At 36.0% G+C, this 23,020-nt stretch overlaps 1 protein-coding gene across 1 annotated transcript in view; it reads left to right on the top strand.

Annotated features, from left to right (window-relative positions):
• Window positions 1-23,020, top strand: part of Liprin-alpha (PTPRF interacting protein alpha) — a 258,468-nt gene that overhangs the window by 210,181 nt on the left and 25,267 nt on the right. The window contains exons 17-20 of the mRNA XM_069838691.1: window positions 1,768-1,928; window positions 3,420-3,467; window positions 18,264-18,465; window positions 20,576-20,733. Of these exons, the coding sequence (XP_069694792.1) occupies window positions 1,768-1,928; window positions 3,420-3,467; window positions 18,264-18,465; window positions 20,576-20,733 (569 nt within the window). The remainder of the gene's footprint in view (window positions 1-1,767; window positions 1,929-3,419; window positions 3,468-18,263; window positions 18,466-20,575; window positions 20,734-23,020) is intronic.

Raw genomic sequence — 23,020 nt, 5'->3', positions numbered from 1 at the left:
AACGAAATTCTTCCATGGAAATGGGTGATTCCAGAACATAGCATACAAATTCCAGGAAATCATTCCAAAAATGATACTCCATACATTCTTAAGTTAGATACCATGGAACTACTCTGCAACACATATAAGGATCACCTTCAAATTTATATAGATGGATCTCTAAATCCTAATAATGGGACATTAGGAGCAGGGTATTATATTCCAAAATATCAAGAAAGTTATTTCATACCATGTTCATCCTCCTCCAGTCTTGACACTGAATTATTAGCTATTGATGCTGCTCTTCAGTGTGTTACTGGTACTCAAATTTCTGAAAAATCTATTTGCATACTTACAGACATCAAGGGGGCTATATTTAATATAATTAAATACTATTTACCAAACCTATATGCACATAGAATTATTCCAATTCAGAAACAACTAAGTAAATTAAAAGAACTCCAAAAGGAAATTACATTTCAATAGATACCTAGTCATTGTGGTGTACCTGGAAACGAGAAAGTCGATAATATTGCAAAACAGGCAACATATATTTGCAACCAACACCTCTTCAAGTGATATCTCTATCCAGTGCTTTTGCTTCAGTAAAGTCTCATTTTACAAACCTATGGATCAACAATTGGCTCTCTTCTGACAAAGGAACAATTTTACAGTTTGTACAAAACAAACCAAATGACCTGGAAATGTACAAAAACTTGCCTAGACATGTTCAAACATTTTAACAAGAATCAGAACAGGTCACATTGTCACTCAATTGTACCTACACCGATTTCACATTTATGATAATCCTACTTGTCTGTGGTGTAATAATCATGATGAAGATCTGGAACACATTCTTCTATACTGTCCATCCATAAACCACAAAAGAAGTAAATTAAAATCATCAGTACCAGTTGCAGAAGACACAGCCCTGCAGTATATATTGACTACATCCCAACTCTGGCTACTAGCAACAGGCATCTATAATGAACACTGATCAAAATACCCCTCATTTCTCGTGAAAAACAACTGAATAGACTACAGTGAACTTCATGTTGTCAGCAAACAGCTGGATACATTAAGAAGATTGATTGATAAATTTTTATAGCAATGTTTTTGATAAGTATCTTGATATAGCCAGTTAATCATTAGAGTACTTCAAGGTATAATTTGTGTTTTTAATTCATATTTAAGAAAAATTGTTTGTTGTAATTTTTATATTAGAATTTTTTTTCCTTGGAAATGGTGTACTTTTATATTGAATAATTTTTTAGAAAAGCGTACCTGAAATGTAAAAAATCAAACTATCGGAAAATGACAAAAAAAAAAAAAAAAAGAAAGAAGAAAGAAAGAAATTGAACGTTTTAAAATACTAGCTATAAATCTTTGATAGCAGTGGGCAGTGAAAAAATTATCGTAGGTAATGTAGTTATAGAGAAAACTAACTTTCTCTTCAACAGTGATTAATCATAAAATTTCCCTGCGAACTCTACCAGTTGCCCTTAAGTTATGATAATAGTAAAGGGATGAAGAGAACTGTAAATTCAGAATAATACGTACTGTAATGAGAAAATATTGGCATTGAATGCATTTTTGACTTTATCATTATGATTGTTGGAGAATATCTTATGAGAGATGTCACTGTAGATATAATTCTGTAAACTAAAGAGCTTGTAGCTGTAGCACTCTTATATATAGGCTACCTCCGTTGTAGAAACAGTTGATAAACATAAAAGAAAATAAATTAAGCCATGCAAAACTATTAAAATTGTTTGTTTCCACATACAGCTTCAGTTGGCACCTCTGTCAGCAGAACTCTCGAAAGAAGAACTTCATTCTGTTACAACTGGAGGTGATAGCAGTGGTGCAGCTAGTCCTTTAACTGCAAGGTCACTTAGGCTAGAAAGAGTTGCTCAGGCATTAGCACAAAGTCAGGAGGAACTTCGCAGGTAATTGTTCAATTTTATTAACGTTATTTGAAGTGATATAATATTCCTAAGATTTAGCAGTTAACGTACTTAAAAATGGTACTAACATCCTTGAAATGGGAAGCTTTCAAGTTGAACAATTGACTATTCAATTCAAATACTGACATTACAATTTGGTGCATATTAACTATGATACATTCCTTCAACATCCTTATTAATACAGAAGTGTATTTGGCTTCATTGTCTCTTGTGGGCATAATAGTATTTTGAGCTGCTTCTTGTCAATTTTTCATTTTAACCCAACAATAAATGTAAGAACACCTACTAACATAAAATTGAAACGCTAAGTAAGTAACATTCAAATTTTAGAAATAATGTAAGGTAAACTGCTGTTATATAGCAGTTCATAGTTCACGATATTTACATATTTGTTTGCATTTCATTAGTCATTCACTAACTTCTAGAGTATAGTGATTACTAGGGAGTGGATTTTTATGTGCTAAAAAATTTTAATATATTTATTTTTTATGTGCTAAAAAGTAGGAAAATATTTGCTAAAATAAAATATATATATTTTTTTAAATATGACAAAAATACCTTACTTAGCTTGGAAAAAAAATGTACTAGGTACTCACCAAACACATTTGAATGCTAGTAGTTGGCCGAGAATTGCAATGAACAACAAAGGTCATCTCCAAATTCTCCATCACAAATGCAAGCCGATTATCTCTGAACAATGACGTATACTGTGAAAACGATCTTTCCACATCACAGGACGTCAGACGTGCATATTTAAAGAGAGGAATGTCACAAACACCTACACCGTCAATTTCACCTACAGGCACATCCTCCAATACTTGAGCAACTTTACACATTTTTTTATATCCACTGTTTTTCCCAAACACATTCTGGAATTTGTCCCTTAGTAATTGTGCATCTGAACCTGGTAGCGAGTCTAGTTTAATTTCCACGGCACGCACCTCCCTGTTTCAGACAACAGGTTTTTGGATGTTTCGAATTTTTTTATGGTGTTACACAAAAATCTTAAATTTGCTAATAGGAAAGCCAAATCGTTTTTTAAACAACCATCTTTCAGTATATCTTGAAGGATATCGATTGACAAAGCCCGATAACAGGGAATCATAACAAGATATATTGCCTTACTTGATAGACATGAGTATATACATTATATACCACTGAAGATGAATGTGAAATTATCATACGAAGACAATGACATGGATGCTAATACACACTGCTGATTCCAAATGTGAAACCATTGAATAATTCCTACACATGTGGGCTGATATTTGAGCTGCATAAACAAAAATGAACGTCTTAATCTGACACCCTGTATAATTCGAATTTTATGAATTCTGAAATGTTACATTAAAGCCTCTTAATGTGTGCAATGGAGCCAAAAACACAGATGTCAATGTTTTGGGTATGGATGTATGAATTCTGTATATGCTACTAACATATCTAGATATGAATATTTGTTTTTCCCCTGTACAGGCGAGCGGGCTCTCCGGCCACTCTGCCTCCTACCGGCCTCGCACTCAGGTTAAATTACTTATAACTTTCACCACACCTTTATGTAGGTCCGCTTAACGATGCTCAAATTGCAGATAAATCATAATTAAAGAATGATATCGAAGTTAACTTAGAAACTCTTTCTTATGATATATTTTCCGCAGTACTTGTAGCAGCACGATTTTAATATAAATGAATAATACAGCTGAGTGAAAAGTAATGCCTTCTACGGTTTTCCTTTTTGCATTATAATTAAATTAAAAGATGAATATAAATGCAGAGGAGCATCGTTAGGCTGATTTCTGATTTGCATGCAGATCACTGCACTAGAAACAAGCCACTTATTTCCCATAGTGTGTTGCACATTGACATTTCAAATCTTCCCAATTGTTATGACGTTTGTTTGGCATGGGAATATGACTCCCACCTCTCTTCTAGTGCACTAGATATGTAGACCACAGTTATTAAATTGTGGCTTCTATTATACAGAATGGTCCACTTAACGCTTTCACCTCTGATAGCGTGTGAAATATTTCAAACATACACAAACCAACAATTACAAGTTAAATTACATCGAAGGGGACATCTGATACACGTAATGTGTTTTTTGTACATGAAATAATTTTCAAGATATTAGAGTCAATTTTCTTTTTTTAAATGGGAATCAACAATGTTTTGTATTGCAAATGTTGCATTAGCTCTGTCTAGTAACAACTGCCTACTTTACAGACTGTTTGAATGTCACCGGTAAGAGTAAACATAAGCAGCGTCTGACAAGGATCGAACAACGGGAGGATTCTGGTTAGGATTGTGCGTCAATTAAATCACAATCACAATATATGGAAGTAGTGGGTACAGTGAGACATCAAATACAAGGGGGATCCAGGAAATAACGACCGTTTGCACATACCCGCCGTGCAGCTGACTCCCCTTCCTTGTTTGAAGGTCAACTGGCTTCCTTAACATGTGTTCTCATAATGTTGTGAATACTGGTTGCAACAAGTCGCCATTGTGCATTTTGTGTTACTTCAAAATGAACGACGTGATTGATAATCCCACCGACTGTGAGGTGAGGAGTGTGATTCGATTTTTGAATGCCCGACATTTGAAACCTGCAGAAATTTACCGGCAATTGAAAGAAGTGTATGGTGATACTGTAATGAATGAAAAAAATGTGAGAAAATGGTGCGAAATGTTCAACAATGGGCGAACAAATGTCCACGATGAAACTCGACCCGGACACCCATCACTCATCACAGAAGACCTCAAGACTAAAGTGAACGACAGAATCTTGCAAGACAGGCGCACATCACTCGATGAATTGCATATTGCCTTTCCTGACATTTCTCGTTCTTTGCTTGGTGAAATTGTGTCGCAACATCTTGGCTACCACAAAATCTGTGCCTGCCCGCACACTGCTGCTTCAACTCGAGAATTGCTGGATCAATTCAGTTGGGAAATCTTTGATCATCCACCCTATAGTCCAGACCTTGCTCCTTGCGATTTTCACCTTTTCACTAAGCTGAAAGACTTTCTGGGTGGTACGCGTTTTGGAAGTGATGAAGAGTTGAAGAAGACAGTGAACACCTGGCTTAATGAACTGGCGGCAAAGGAGTATAATACGGGAATTCTAAAGCTAGTGAACAGATACGACAAATGTTTAAATGTAGGTGGTGATTATGTAGAGAAGTAAAGGAAGCTTCAGTTATGTAACAGACTTTTGTTTTTTTTTTTCAAATAAATATATTTTTTTTAATTATTACAACAAAACGGTCGTTATTTCCTGGATCCCCCTCGTATTAAGACATACTTATGTATGCAAGTGATAACTGAAGTATTTTTAAAATCAAGTGCAATAGAAATAGACATTAAAACATGGAGTATAATAATACTTAAACAAAAATGTTAATAGATAAAGGACATAATATACAATACGTGTTTGTCAAAAAAATGCAAATGTCTCACTGTTCCCAATCAGGAGGGTACAGTGAGACACCACAGTGTCTATTAACGGACATTGAAATGATTTACATTTATTTCAAAAGAAAACAAAAGCTTTCTGTCTCTTTATCTTGGCATGTTCTGTAGGCTTATTTAGAATCATTTTGATGTCTGTCTTCGAAACCATTGAAACATCTGGAACATTTGGAAAAGTGAATTTTCCATGTCATTTCAAACTTTTGCGAAAAAATTAAATTAATTTTTGGTGACAACAAAGCTTATAATTATAAGAATTTAATGTAATTCTTTAGAGTGTTAGTTGGGAGGCCGGAGGGAAAAAGACTTTTAGGGAGGCCGAGACGTAGATGGGAAGATAATATTAAAATGGATTTGAGGGAGGTGGGATATGATGATAGAGAATGGATTAATCTTGCTCAGGAAAGAGACCAATGGCGGGCTTATGTGAGGGCGGCAATGAACCTCCGGGTTCCTTAAAAGCCAGTAAATAAGTAAATATAATTCTTTATTATTTTTTAACATTTTCTTAAATTTTGTGAATAATTTTTTATTTATGAAACCATTAAAATGTAATGTATCCATTATTTTAAGCTACAGTTCCTAAAGTGGTTACTAGTATGTTCATTTTTAATGTTAGTTACTGGTAAATGTAATATAATTAAAGTTTGTTTTTGCAAATCATTGGTACATGGGAACAGTGAGACGTCTCAGTGTACCCTTCAATGGCATGTCTCACTGTTCCCTTTACGCATAGTTCATTTAAAAATGACGCCATCACTTCAAAATTAAAACAAGAAAGACGAAACTTTGCCAAACATAATCTCAAATGCCATAGTATTAGGTAACAAAACATTCATATTTATATCTGATTTGTATATCTAATATAACCTTCATTAAACACAAGCCAAAATTTTACTTCTAGAGTGAAAAATTACGAATTATTTTTTCATCACTCACCTTTATAACTAGAATGAAATGGAGTATGAAAATACTGTCACTTTACTCATGCAACATACAACTCCACTATTACCAACATCTCAACATCAAAATTTACCATCTAATAAAAAATGTTTCACTGTTCTCCTGTCTTACTGTACCCACTTCTCCCCTAATGCACATTTTAGTACTATGGAAATGTTTCTCTTGGTGAAGTGAGACATAGAAGTAGTGTATAATAAAAAAAAAACAATATTCTCAAAAAACAAAACACAAAATCTCCGGTCTGCAGTCAGATTTCTCGCCGATGTTTTATCGTTCAATTGTCCAGTACAGAACTGAAGAAATAAGGATTATATTGGGTAATGTACAGTACTATGGGCGTGTTCAATCTTCAGTTACGTTAAGGATGTGTCAGACATTGTTTATGTTTACTCTTACCAGTGACATTCAAACAGTCAGTAAAGTACCGGGTAAGGTGGGGTTACTTGAGACATCGGGGATATTTGAGCCAAAGCAGGTGTTTAGATGTTTTCGTTTCTGTGATTTTTGTAATTTTTTAATTCAAATTTTGGAATTAAAGAAAAGAAAATTATGTGTGCATATTATCTCAGTGAATTATAGAATATAGCTAAAGATAATAAACTACATATATACTGTACCCAAATCTATAAAATGTTATCATTTAAGGTTTTATTAACTCAAGTAATCTCATATGAAGTTTAACTTGCACTACATAGCATTTTTAAATGGGTGGCCCAAGTATACCCATTTCCTGGGTAACTTGAGCCACTAATAAAACAATAAATAAATACATAACAATAGTGGCAATGCAATAAAGCTGCTTGCCTATGGTTTGTATGTTGCAAGATTCAACATATAGGAGAGCAATGAAAGTTTTTCAAGGTATACGTTTTTGTAGGAGTTAATGAAACTTTCTGAGGTGGTTCACGTATCCCCAGTTTAAACATTTGCAATACAAAACATTGCTGGTTCCCATTTAAAAAAAGAGAGTTGACTCTAATAGCTTGAAAATTACGTGTAACAAATGTCTCCTTCGATGTAATTTAACTTTTAACTGTAGGTTTGTGTATTTCTGAAATATTTCATACACTATCGGAGATGAAAGAGTTACGTGGGTCACTCTGTATAGTGTCTGTTCACTGTTGTAATAATAATTACTTTTTCTCTCAGATTTAAGTTAAACTGAAAGCAAATTTAAAGTAACTTCTTGTAATAAAGAATTATTTGTATTAAGTGTCAGCATTACACACTACGTATCCATTTTCAGTGTTTGTATAATATGTAGTGGTGGAGAGCTATAGAGAGTAATAATGCTTTACCAGACATCGATATACGACCAGAAAACTTAATAATTGAGAAACCTATACCTAATTTATCTTACAAACATCATATTCTTCCTGTTCGTCTCAATAGAACTGAGATAAAGTTGAAATATTTCTGTTGATATTTTAAATCTGTTAAAAAATCACTAGATGAAGAAACATTCATCGATCAAATTTACTTTTAAACCATAATTCTCAAAATTGCAGTATTTGAAGTAACTCGAGATATATAAGTAATCTGCTGTAATTTTGTTTTCAGAAATATACTGTTTTTTTGCTCACAAATGACATCAATAAAATGAAGGAATACCTATCAAACAGTCTATAAAAACAGTGTATTGCTGTGATTTAAAAGGAGGAATTTGACAAAGTAAAAAATCCAGCACAATTAGAACTCATAAATACCTAACAGTACAGTAGTTCATTCTTTCATAATATTCTTCAAATAGTCAAACCCATTTGCATCCATCAATACATTTTTTGTTCTCCAGGTAATAAATAACAGTGACGTACAATTCGCCTTTAATTTATTTATTCTTTTTCTTTTTCAGTTATATCTTAAATATTTCACTTCAGAGCTTCATTTGTCAGTTATATTTTAGAAATCTTCTCACCATTTGTGAGCTTCCACAAAGGACATAGAGCACTTTAAGCACAAAAATATAATTACAAGTTCATTGAACCATTGATTTTGTTTTGAAAAATGAAACTTCTACAAATACAGAGCTGTAAATACATTTTTAGATTTAGTAGAAATATACTAGTTTTAGAGCGAGAAAAAACAATATTCACTTTAAAACAATAAAAGCTTTTGCCATGTTTATGATTTACAGTAGCTTCAACAGCAACAGAATGTTATTTGCAGCACAATACACAATTGCTTTTGTTATAATTATGTTTTACAATCAGAATAAATTAACTATAATTATATTGAAATTTCTTCTGCTTATGCATTTAGCTATTTTCAGAAATTTCTGGAAAATTTTTCGACAACACTTTTTTCTTGTCGCATTTAATTTTCATCTTTGAATATGACCGCACCATGTTATTGTTTGAGGTTGGTAGAATTGATGAACGTCTATTCTCTTATGATTTTACCCACTAAGATGTGTAGAACCTATGCTTATTTTTTTATATCAGTTTTCTATTGTTACATTCTTACCAATGTCACTAAAACTTGTTATTTAGCTATTATTATTTCTATCATTATCACAATTAACTTAATATTAATTTATTTGAAGAAAAGTAATTTTCTTTGACAGTTTCAATGGACTTTCCAAGTATGCATAAGAAAATTTTGTTGTTAAATTGCAGCTCTAATATATAAAATATTTGTCGGTGCTTCACTTTGCCACCGTATTTCCATATTGGTTCTTTATTTTGTTGATTTGTGCCCTTTTACAACAGTAATCTCTTATGAAAGAATGATTTTGTACACATTTTAAACTGTGCTAAGCAGAGCTTGGAAAATCCATCTGTGTCTGTGATATAACACTTTTTCATGTACTAGAATGTACTTGTAAGATATAGTTACATGTCACAGTATTTAATAGAAGGCTACTTTGTCACAGAGTATCTTGCACATATTATAAATGTGGGATTTCTGTTTAAGGACACAGTGTAAATTATTATGTATCCTATTTTCATTACGCAACAGATGCAGAATAATATCATAATATCTTAAATATAACATTTTTCAGTGTTACGATAATTTATTAATAATACAGTACATAAACTAGTTAAATAGTAGTAAAATTATGTAAAACGGTAGTGATCATGATGTAAAAATTTGCAAAACTTTATAGGTACCTACGTATTTTGGAAAATTTCCTTCACTTACTGGTACCATATTCTTTCATGTGTAACTAAGTATTTCAGGAAGTCGGTGATTCTTAATATTCGTACAAAGAGAAATAATATATCCAATTATTAATGTCACTTAGTAATATGAATGTAGATTCATTTTCCGGGCTGAGAGGCCGTGGTCTATTAGTTGGTTTTATACCAGACGTTTCGTCTGCAACTGCGGCAGACATCTTCAGTGGAGTGGTATCCGAGGTCGCAAGACTCTTCTCGGCGTACCTGAGGCAACTGATCCTGTGTCTGGTTGTGCGGGCGTATTTATAGTGCGGCTCGCGGGCCGAGGCCTGTTGTCGCTGCGGTCCACGCCGCTTTGTTCGCTGCTCCCGTTCTGGGTTCCGTCCTTTTGTTGTAGTGGCTTCTTATAAACATAAACAACAACTTTAATCGCAAGGAAGAAGGCGTAAAGCTAAACAAGTGTTGGTACCCGGTCCTAAACAGAACAGATAAGAAGCCACTACAACAAAAGGACGGAACCCAGAACGGGAGCAGCGAACAAAGCGGCGCGGACCGCAGGGACAACAGGCCTCGGCCCGCGAGCTGCACTATAAATACGCCCGCACAACCAGACACAGGATCAGTTGCCTCAGGTATGCCGAGAAGAGTCTTGCGACCTTGGATACCACTCCACTGAAGATGTCTGCCGCAGTTGCAGACGAAACATCTGGTATAAAACCAACTAATGGACCACAGCCTCTCAGCCTGGAAAATGAATCTACATCTATAGACTCCGGCCGTGAAAGCCTACACTGCAAGTAATATGAATGTTTCTTGTTAATCATTACATTACATTACATTACATTTTACTCCCGCATTTTTTTTTTTTGGTACATTAATTCTGTAATTGTTTATACTAACGAATGTACAAAGAGAAAATATTGAAACTTAGGATGTTATTAATATATTCATTTAAATATATTACAATACACTGTAAAACATTTAAATATTAATATTGTGAGATGGTGTCAAATTCAGTTGAAATGTGTTAGACACATTAATTAAAACCATCGTTAGTTTTATGTCAAAAGTGGAAAAGTAAATTATGCATGTAAAGAAGCAAACTCGTTTTTATAATGTTTACATTGAACTTAATTGCATATGTGGATGCTCATAACTTAGATGCGTGTATCCTTAAAGAAGGCATGGTTCTGATTACTCCTTTTAGTTTAGAAGAATCTACCATTCCTTCAAGAAGGCATGGCCTCCAATTTAAAAATCTTTTTACATAAAAACTCAAAATATTTTCTTTTCACATAGTTTAGTGACAAGAACGTGAATAGCATTTCTGCCAGTTAATTGTCTCTTAATGGTTATCTGTTTGTGTATTGCACTACTAAAGATGGCTCAAGAGAGAATCATTTAGTAAAGAAATCGGGACAAGGCTGTTCTGCTCTAATGGAATTTAAACTTAAGGACAAAATGAAAGATGTGGTCAGGTGTCATAATGCATTGTGACAAAACAAATAATAATTTCAAGGGAAAAATTGTTCCGGGGCCGGGTATCAATCCCGGGACCTCTGGTTGAATGTGACGGGTATAGTTCCCGGGTAGCTCAGTTGGCAGAGCGCTGGTACATTCAACCAGAGGTCTCGGGATCGATACCCGGCCCCGGAACAATTTTTCCCTTGAAATTATTCAAAGCTGCTTTACAGGAAGCTCTACCCGAAAGATTAGATTTACAAAACAAATAATGATAGAAAATACTAGAGATAGTGGTGGTGATAGTTGTGCTGCTTCTGATGATGATGAGGATGATAACTACGACAACATGAACTAAGATGATGATAATAATGATGACAACAATGAGTATGACTAGGATGATGATGATGACTGGAACGATAACAATGAAGACTAAGGACAGAGACAGTGATGACGACTATAGGTATCCTACAAGCAAAACTCAGCTCGAACTCCTCGCGGCACGCATGCTATACCACTCTTACCCCCCTGTAGTAGGTGTGAGAGCATGCTGTGAACGGAAGCATATGAAGAGTTCGCGGGAAAAACTATGAATGTCACATTTCTGTTAAGGATTAGATAATGATCTAATTGAGTCTATAACTGCAAGATGTAGTGCTGTTTCTATAGAAAATAAAGGAAAGGATTACTGTATTCGTGGTGATAATTCTCCTTTTTTACCATTTTTCATAAGAACAACATTAAATTTCGTAGTGATCCATTGGATTAGATAATGACATCAACCTTAAGAAAACTGTGATATTCATAGTTTTTCCCCACGAACTCTTCATATGTCATCTGCGTGAGACAGTCACGCCCGCTGGTTTCTGCACACTGAGGTTTCCTTGTTGGATGCTTATAGGATGATGACGATAATGACGTCTATGACGATGAGGATGAGAATAATCCGTTATTGACTTAATTGAACTGAATATAGATAATAAATATAAATAAATAAATTTAGCTTCCCTTATGAAAAGGTTGCCAGATTTGACAAAGCGTATTACATATAATTTGGAAACACACCTAAAAGGTAAAATGATACACATTAGAAACGGTTAGGGAATCAGATATGCAAAATGTCAGAAAAATTTATACCTAAGTAGCGTTTGTGCTCATGCAGTTAAGAAAGGGGGGATATTATCAGATAGGTTAGAATGATTTGAATGCCGCGAGAAAAATAATAATACGGAGTGATTAGCATTGATATCTAAACCACAACAGCCATCAGTTAAGATAACTTGAAATTTCCATTATCACTCCCATACAAATGATTTCTCAATATCTGAATCGATCTTTTACTATTTATTTTTCTTATCCCCTTAGAACTAGGCTAAGTTAGATGTAATCAGTATTGCAGGTTTGAAAGTAATGGTATTTCCCAAGAACAAGTTAGTAGACCCATTTCATTACTTTGTAGTCTAGTACAGCTACCATTTTGTGTTTCAGAATGACTAGCCTCCATGTTATGTCAAATTTTAAATTTTCATTGAGTATGCCGACAATGATAATTGCTGTGTTTAGCAATTTAAATGTTGAAGATATTCACTCCTGAGCCACTTTAGTTGCTTGAAATAATAATTATAGAAGTGTCACCTTGCTGTGCTAGATTTAGCTACTGCTACTGCTGCTAAATTAAAAGAGACTTTCTATAGCAATTTATATCCCCATTCCATAGACTTCTGTGTTCTACATCACCTGTTACATTATTTTGTTTATATTAGATGTATGTTGTGGAACACTGATTGTCTGATACAAATAACAATTAGTACGAGATCATTGACTCTTTGATCTTTATTGCAACGAATTTACGGTTGACATTTTTAAATATGAAAAATGTTATACTGTGTTTGGTAAGATTTTCTTTTGAAAGTCGAGTTATGTTTCAATTAACAGAGGCAATTCCATAACGTACGGAAACTTACAGTTAATAATAGCTATGATTGCATTACACATTGGACAAGAATGGCCAAAAATGAGCATACAACTGGATGAAATTTAGTTGTTGCCTGGTAGTATACAGGGTGTACTTAAAATATACAAACATTTTTCAATAGATATTATACACATTTTTTTTTATAATATCCTCTGTTTAAAAACAAACTAAATCTGAACATTTTAAGATATTTTGTAAAATATATCGGAAGTGTAGTCTATATATTTGAACAATCAGTGTCCTACTGCACGAATATATGAATGTGACCTCGTAATACTTCCGGCAACAACTTCGTGCAATTGCTGCTGGAAGTTTCACCGTGATGTCACGTTGAAAGTTGTTCACTGTTTTTGCACCATAGTGCTGTGACATAATTTGTTGCATCACCACTCTTACTCGTGTTGCAGATTACTGCATAGAAATTATCTACTGTTGATTCCAAAAATGTGTATGCATATATTTTCTGTTCTTAATTTTCTGGATACTGAAAAGGCTGCAGTGGATTATAGTGGACTTTATGTTGTCAGCAAACAGCTGGATACGTTAAGAAGATTGATTGATTCATTTTCTGGATCTTTTTATTCACTTTCAGTGCAAATCCTTCTACATTTTCGTCTTAATTTTTCAATATTAATATTATTATTATTATTACTAAATTACTATTTACGAATTGATAATAATTTCTAATAACTGTATTGCGAGTAAAATTATCTCGTAATTCCGACACTAATGTGTTCATTTTATATCCGTATCGCACATTTAACGTAACAATTGAATAGCCGCCCAGAACAAGGTTGTAACCAGCAAATACGAAATTCTTAAAAGATGGGGAAAAACACATACTTTTAATTTTTTAGAGCAAGTTTAACAAGTATTACACACAGTACATCATTAACAATCATAATTCACGAAAAAGTCAACTTATGAGAAATGAGGGTTACAACCTAGTTCTGCGCGGCTATTCAATTGTAAACAGATAAAATTGGTGAAAAACAAAATTTAAATGAAAATTTTTTTATTTCAAAATTAAACATATTTTGATTGATTGGTTGATTGGCAAACTTACTCGTGTTAAATTACATAAGCAACTGTGGCTTACAGCTGTTTCGGTGCTTCTTCACACCATCCTCAGAGCCTACTAGATCTCGGCGTCATCTCGAACTTTGCTGCCTGTTGTGGGGGTGCGTTTGCTTGTTGAAAAGTGGAGTCAAATAGTGTGTGTGTTCTGAAATTGATCTGTGTGTTGATAATTTGCTTGGGGTGTGTTTTAGTGTGTGTGTGTGTGTGTGTGTATTTCATATTGTTCTAGTGTGTTGAGTTTATAAAATATACACACACACACTAAAACACACCCCCGATCAAATTCTCAACATACATATAAATGTCCACACCTGTGGAGTAACGGTCAGCGCGTCTGGCTGCGAAACCAGGTGGCCCGGGTTCAAATCCCGGTCGGGGCAAGTTACCTGGTTGAGGTTTTTTCCGGGGTTTTCCCTCAACCCAATACGAGCAAATGCTGGGTAACTTTCGGTGCTGGACCCCGGACTCATTTCACCGGCATTATCACCTTCATATCATTCAGACGCTAAATAACCTAGATGTTGATACAGCGTCGTAAAATAACCCAATTAAAAAAAAAATTACATATAAATTTCAGAACACACACACTATTTGACTCCACTTTTCAACACTTTTCAACTTGCAAATGCACCTCCACAACAGGCAGCGAAGTTCGAGATGACGCCGAGATCTAGTAGGCTCTGAGGATGGTGTGAAGAAGCACCGAAACAGCTGTAAGCCACAGTTGCTTATGTAATTTAACACGAGTAAGTTTGCCAATCAGCCATCATTTATATATGTGTTAAAAGTAGTATACGCAAGATTCAAGATGGATATTTTGATTATTACCGGTATAGTTCCTTTTTCTAGCATGCATTTCTTGAGGAGAAAACAAAAATATAATCGATTGTTAATAAGCAACAGAAAGACTTACTTTTATCAGAATTGTCTTCCAGAAGGAAACTTTTTTTTTTTTTTGTCGTTTTAAATTTATTTTTTAAGGAATACAACTTGCTAAACTTAAGACAAAATAGCAGGTCTAATCTCAATTTTCAAAATGAAATCTTTTACTGTAATTTATTTTGAATCTTTTTCGCTTTTTGTATAATTCATCTCGGTTTTCTGAGAGTTTAAAAACTCATTAGGAAAATGAGGACTTACGAAGAGATATCACTGAAACTCCATTACATAAATCTTAAAAATAAAAATAGGTCACTTAAAATAGTATTTGCCTTTTACATCTCTCAAACACCGTGATCATTACAGACTTTTTCTTTCCTTTTCACCAATGGCGAGTATTTAACTTTTCGTCATTCATCCATATGAAGCCAGTGTAGACCAGTTTACCGACAGAGTCGTTGCCCAGGTTGGCTGGCCTACATTACACCCGCGATAAGATGAGATGAGATGATGATGGAGATTTGTTGGGATGCCACAGGGGAACCGGAGCTCCCAAAGAAAATCCCTGTTACTTGGAGCATGGGCTTGTCCAACGCAAGTTATAAATCAGGAGTATGTCAGGGATCGAACCTGGGTCCATAGGATTATAAGTCCAGTGTTCTAGCCACTAGACTATCGTGGTGGCTACACTGCAGACTATAACATCCCACTTTTTCTTCTGATTCCTGCTTTGTCCATACTATCTCACGAGATCTTGTCCTGTAGTAAGAAACAAGATTTTGGTCTGCAGAGACAACTGTCCACAGAGCCAGGGAAATGTGTGAGACAGTGATCAGCCAATCAATAATATTTCTTTAAATTTATTATATGAAAGATTTTGTTTTCTCTTAGTATAGAAGTCATTCTAAGAAGTTTTATGACTTCATAAACACTCAGCTCCTCAGGTTCTTTCAATCTGCGAACTTCACATCCAATAACAAGTATATTGCTAGATCACCGAATGTTGCAATTCTAATACATAACTAAACAAATGTGGTCAGAAGTTTTAATGCCATGAATAAGAAAGCATATACCATATTTTTACTCAACAACTATCTCGTTTTTTAAGTAGAATTTATCGCAACTTTTTCTTACAGAAATAATTAAACTAACAATTTTTTCAATCCATGTTGAATCTTTCGTACACTACTTTTAACACTTGAATATAAATAATTGATTAAATGGCGATCTTACTCGTGTTAATTATGTAAGCATGTTAACACACCAAAAAACAACTCAACACACAAACAACACAAACAAATAAATACAACCACACAGGCATATACAAACTCACATGCAATAGTTGCAACAGTTTCTACATTGGACAGACAGACAGACAGACAGATCATTCCAAACTCGATACAAAGAACACATTAAAGCAATAACCAGAGGACACAATACATCTACATATGCCGAACACATAACTAATGCTAACCACACATACAGTAATATAAATACAGACATGGAAATCCTACACTTACAACCCAAAAACCAAAAACTCAACACACTAGAACAATATGAAATATACAGACACACTAAAACACACCCTAATCAAATTCTCAACACACAGATCAATTTCAGAACACACACACTATTTGACACAACTCTTCATCACACAAACGCACCCACACAACAGGCAGCGAAGTTGAGATGACGCCGAGACACAGAAGGCTCTGAGGATGGTGTCAAGTAGCACCGAAACAGCTGTAAGCCACACATGCTTACATAATTAACACGAGTAACGTCGCCATTTAATCAATTATGTACTTTTTATAGTTTATTTTAATTTTTGTGCATATTACATTGAAAGAAGTATCCAGTAGATGTGATTTGTTATATATATTTAGATAGAATGTTTAGTGAATTTCACTTTCACTTCATTTTTGATAATCTGGAAATTAATTCGATATTCTCTCTATACTTCGTAGATTTCTCAGTTCTTCAAATCAAATAATAGTGTATAATAATTTCAAAAATCTTCATTCCTTATCTCTCCTATGCTTTTTGGAATTGTCAGTCATGAGTAGGCCATCATTAAAATATGATATATAGGGTGAACCATTTAAGTTGATACTGTACAATATCTCCAAAACTAAGCGTTGTAGAAATGTCTTGAATAAAAGTTGCTTGATATTATGGGGGAAAGTAAGTGTTTTATTTGGAGGATGTTGTGATGGCTATTTTAGGGTCAATTTAATTTTTTTAAATAGGAACCTACATTTTTTATGTTGTTTTCTCATTCCTCATAAAAAACTAAACAACTTTTGTATGAAGCACTTTGCAATAATTGTTCTTACACCAACGTAAATAACAACAAAAATTATGAATGGCTGTGTAGGAAGAGCGCAATGAATGGTTGGACCCATTCGAAACAGTGCAGCATCACAGTAGGCAAAGAGACATTGTGTCTGTTGTTTTGTTTACTTTCCACGGTAGGACGGTTTCCTTGTATCTGTCGTTAGTGTACTTGCAGTCGCCTTCGAGTCCAGGTGGATCCACTGGTAGTACGTACCTACAATTAGGGATTACTGAGTAACAACCATCAGTTCCATGCCAGTCGTTAACATTTGAAGTGTACTCGGTTGTCTGTGGGTTGAAATGGACCTAATTTTTCAACAAGAAAAAGTGGAAATGATTCTCATTTAAGGGTAATCTAGGAGAGATGTGGAACAAGCTATTCTTGTGTACTTTCCAAGACATTTCTTTCTACAATGCTTAGTTTTGGAGATATTGTACAGTATCAACTTAAATGGTCCACAAATGGTTACGAAACAACGGACACAATGCCTCATTGCCTCCTCGCCTACTGTGATGCTGGACTGTTTCGAATGGGTCCAACCATTCATTGCGCTCTTCATACACAGCCATTCATAATTTTTGTTGTTATTTACATTGGTGTAAGAACAATTATTGCAAAATGCTTCATACAAAAGTTGTTTAGTTTTTTATGAGGAAATGAGAAAACAACATAAAAAAATTAAATTGACTCTAAAATAGCCATTACAACGTCCTCCAAATAAAACACGACAAATGGCATTTACTTTCCCCCATAATATCAAGGAACTTTTATTCAAGACATTTATTTCTACAAAGCTTAGTTTTGGAGATATTGTACAGTATCAACTTAAATGGTCCACACTGTATGATCAAAATGTATAATAGCAGTACAATTTTAAATGTACAACATTACAAGTTTTAGAATGGTGATGTAACAATCAGAGTCCATGCAAGCTTCTCCTGGCATTGCTGTATCCATGTTTGCTGCTGCTCGAGGTGCATATGGCGTGACGTAGAGTAGAAATTAGTTAGTGTTGTGTGTGTATGTTGGTGCAGGCCCGGAGGTTACTCCACACCCCCCTCTCCTCTGTCTTCTCGCCACAGCAGTCAAGATTCATTGCACAAGAATGCTGCCAGCACCCCCGCCCCCACGACTGCCAGTGCCTCAGCTGCAGCCGCTGCCGCCGCCGCCGCTGCTGCACAGAAGAAGAAGGGTATCAAGTCGCAGCTGGGTAGATTCTTCAGCAAGAAAGAGAAGGTGCGTTAGACAACCGAGATGCTAGTTTACATCAAATATATTTTGTGTTCAGGTGATGTATATAATTTTCATTTTGTTAGCAATAAAAAACAGGACACTGTTTGCAAGGCCCTTTGTGAACCACAAAGACCAACTCATTTTGAATTTTAGAGAGTCTGTCCATGAGCACTATCTTTTCAATTTGGCATTCCTTGTATTTCCTTACGTCACAGCAGCAAAGAATTATGGGTAGACGAGGAGAGGGAGAAGAAGTTTCCTTTTATATGTAAATTCTTAGACACAGACACTCGGAAATTCGTTCCCTTCGGGCATAGACAAGAGACTCGGAAATTCGTTCCTGTGAGACATGGACAAGACACTCGGAAATTCGTTCCTGTGGGACATGGACAAGACACTCGGAAATTCGTTCCTGTGGGAAATGGACAAGACACTCGGAAATTCGTTCCTGTTAGACATGGACAAGACACTCGGAAATTCGTTCCTGTTAGACATGGACAAGACACTCGGAAATTCGTTCCTGTGGGATATGAACAAGACACTCGGAAATTTGTTCCTGTGGGACATGGACAAGATGCTCGGAAATTCGTTCCTGTGGGACATGGACAAGGCACTCGGAAATTCGTTCCTGTGAGACATGGACAAGACACTCGGAAATTCGTTCCTGTGGGACATGGACAAGACACTCGGAAATTCGTTCCTGTGGGACATGGACAAGACACTCGGAAATTCGTTCCTGTGAGACATGGACAAGACACTCGGAAATTCGTTCCTGTGAGACATGGACAAGACACTCGGAAATTCGTTCCCGTGAGACATGGAGAAGACACTCGGAAATTCGTTCCCATGGGACATGGACAAGACACTCGGAAATTCGTTCCTGTGAGACATGGACAAGACACTCGGAAATTCGTTCCTGTGGGACATGGACAAGACACTCGGAAATTCGTTCCTGTGGGACATGGACAAGACACTCGGAAATTCGTTCCTGTGGGACATGGACAAGACCTCGGAAATTCGTTCCTGTGAGACATGGACAAGACACTCGGAAATTCGTTCCTGTGAGACATGGACAAGATACTCGGAAATTCGTTCCTGTGAGACATGGACAAGACACTCGGAAATTCGTTCCCGTGAGACATGGACAAGACACTCGGAAATTCGTTCCCATGGGACATGGACAAGACACTCGGAAATTCGTTCCTGTGGGACATGGACAAGAAACTCGGAAATTCGTTCCCGTGGGACATGGACAAGACACTCGGAAATTCGTTCCTGTGGGACATGGACAAGAAACTCGGAAATTCGTTCCCGTGGGACATGGACAAGACACACTCGGAACTTTGTTCCCGTGGGACATAGACAAGACACTCGGAAATTCGTTCCCATGGGGCGTGGATAAGACACTCGTGCTTAAATCTTTCCACTCGCACAATAAAGATGCACTTATCTCACAAGTACCATAAATAACTATTATTTTCAATCTTTAACAATTTTGTATCACTTTTGTAATATCACATAAAACAGTTCTGTGGTTGAGGGAAACTATATTTATAAAATAAAGGAACATTTGTAGCATAAAATTTGATACCTAAGGTATAACCACAGTCTAGTATATACAGTCATGAAGCTCAATATGTAGTATATATGCATACATAGATAGTTGCTAACCACTAGGATCGCTACTATCGCCTCATTACAGACAATGCGAAATAGTACCTGCACAGTCTATTGTTCCCAGTACACTCATAAACTCAAGCTTCGTGACTGTATGTACTAGACTGTGGTATAACTAGAGCTTGTAATACTTGCAAGGTCATCCATTTCTCTTTATTCAATCCAATACGAGGCGCAACTAATCGTTACGAACATAATATATGAAGACTTTGTTAGCTGTGGATGACGAATTATTTCGTAATTTATTTTCTACAATTTATAATGCTAAGATGCCGTAACGTGTTGTATCCAACTCGTGGATAATCTTATTATGAGACTCGTGAAACAAACATTCACTCATGCCATAATTATTAAGATTTATCTTTACAGACAGTTTTTTTTTCTGTTTGAATAGTCTCTAACGTCTTTAGTTTTCATTCAGGCTCCCCTTTTGCAGGGTAAATCGAAAGAACCATCCATGATGGGTGTAGCACCTGGTGACCCAGCTGTGATGACGTCATCTTATGGTGATGGTGATATGAGTGGTGCTGATAGTCTTAGTCTCAGTGGTGGACTTGGACAAAAGGGAGATTTTGATAGAAGAAAGAAGAAAAAGTAAGCATGATTTCAGTAGACTAACAAGTCATAAAATTTACATTCTCGTTATGAGATTCTATTTTTTTTTTAATTTGCTGTCTTTTGTTTTTGCATTTGTGTGTGCGTGTGCATGTACATTTTATTTATATTTACCTTATAAATCTCATTTAGCAATAGGCATATAGAAAGTACAACTTTCTTCTGTTACCACTACAGTCCACGTCACCGTTTTTGGCATGTGAAATAAGTAATGGGAACGTTAAGTGCTAGTGTCTTAACTTCAGCATAGTCAGTCTGACAACTGTGTTTGACAAATGGCAGATGTGACATGTATATGAAGTGGTACCATTCTCAGCTGCATTAGCAACATGCTCACAAACTGCGCACTATACTCTAGGACACAGCCAAAAATGCTGGCGTCAGCTGTACTACATGATGAAAGATTTTACTTGTAATCAGTCAATACCATACTTTTCGAAGCAATAAAAGACAATGAGAAAAATAAGAGAACGAACAATTAGCTTACAGATAATAAGAATTGGACCAAGATTGTGTACCGTAAAACGGGGTGACTTGATACGTTGGGGGGGACTTGATATGTTTTGTAAATTGATGTTTCAGAACAGAAACATCAACCTACAAAGCGTGTAAAGTCCCCCCAGCATATCAAGTCACCCTGTTTTACGGTATCGTCCTTGGATAGCTCAGTGGTAGAGCATTAGCACGCTTAGCCAAAGGTCCTGGGTTCGATACACGATCCTGGAACAGTTTTTTCCTTTAATATTATTCACATCAGCTTTACAGGAAGCTAAGTCTGGAAGCCAAATTCAGCAATGATACATTCTACTTCCCATTGTATCAGGGGCGATTTCTCAGGGCATGCTATGCTTGCTGCGCAAGTCCAATATTTTCGTAGAATGTGTATTTCTCAAAATGGGATTACGTACATTAAAATTTCTTTTGATTTTTATAATACTGTCTAGGCATAATACCATCCGCAGGTTGCACACCGCAAGTATCGCAACGCTTGCTCGTATCTCGGAGCTACAGGAACGATGTAGAAACAGCGAGAATGTGATGCGCGCGCAAGTGCCTTCCTCCTAATCCGTCCCAGTCGCACATGCTTCTGTTATATGGTATATGAAGCTCTGGTCCGAGAGCTACACCAAACAACTATTTAACGTTACACAGATAGCAGCAGTGTTGCCAATTGAGCGGTTTTCCCGCTAGATCTAGCGTTTTTCGGTGTTGGTTTAGCGGGTAAAATTTATGAAACTTGTATTGCTGATCTAGGGATTTAGCGGGTATTTTTAGCACTCACAGCGGCAAAATAATATAATTTGACATTGACAATATAGCAATTTAGCAGTTTCTGTAAGGCTTCACAGCGGATGTTTAAGAATCGAGTTGGCAACACTGATTGGCAGCAGTTTTTACCAGTGAATGTGCTGTGATTTGCGAGTGTAATGTAATTTTATGAGCGGAATGCATATGTTAGCTGCTGCATGTATTATTAGTTCTTAAACGTTAATTTGAAGTGTTGCAATGAGTTCGGAAATGTGTGTTATTGAAACTTTATTATCAAATCCATTTTCCCGGAGGACTATTCAAGAGAAGACCAACATTATAAAGAACGGCAGACCATAAGGAGAAAAATAGAGAATATGTGCGCTCGTTCAGTACATCTCAATACAACAATACGCATTGGTTGGCAGGGTCGAAAAAAACTGAATAAACTGTTTTGTTGGCCGTGTTTGTTATTTTCTACAGATAACAGCGTATGGTGTGAAAGTGGCTTTGGCAATTTAAATACTTTAACATTGTATGACTTGAGGCTTTCCCGGCGTTTGATGTAGAATAACTCTTCTCGGGTTCTCAGCCAGGTGAGTTGGAGATTAGCTTCCAAGCTTTCGACGGCTAGCTCTGCCATCTTCTTCAGGGACGAAGTGATGTGGGACCACGTCTAGCCGGTATATATGCAAAAGTAGGGCTTCCCGCTGCGGGCCAATCAGGAGCTAGTTCCTAGTCCCGACCGCCAGGCGCATTCTGGTTGGTGGACACAAGATAGATTTCAGCGCCACCACCATCTTGGACAAGACATCAGGTTACTGGGACTTAGTTATCAAGGAAGCCATCGAAATCCAGCTAGATGGCAATAATTTCAACAGAGACGGGGGTCTACAGCTGAGTACAGCATGGAAACCTGCCATCAATACGCTTAGACCACCAGCACACGGCAGACAGTCGGGACCAGCAGTAGCTCCTGATTGGCTGCCGTGTCCACCAACCAGAATGCGCCTGACGG

Source organism: Periplaneta americana, chromosome 11, assembly GCF_040183065.1.
Source record: "Periplaneta americana isolate PAMFEO1 chromosome 11, P.americana_PAMFEO1_priV1, whole genome shotgun sequence".
Taxonomy (NCBI): domain Eukaryota; kingdom Metazoa; phylum Arthropoda; class Insecta; order Blattodea; family Blattidae; genus Periplaneta; species Periplaneta americana.
Note: the sequence above shows the minus strand (reverse complement) of the source record. Positions and strands in the feature narration are given on the sequence as shown.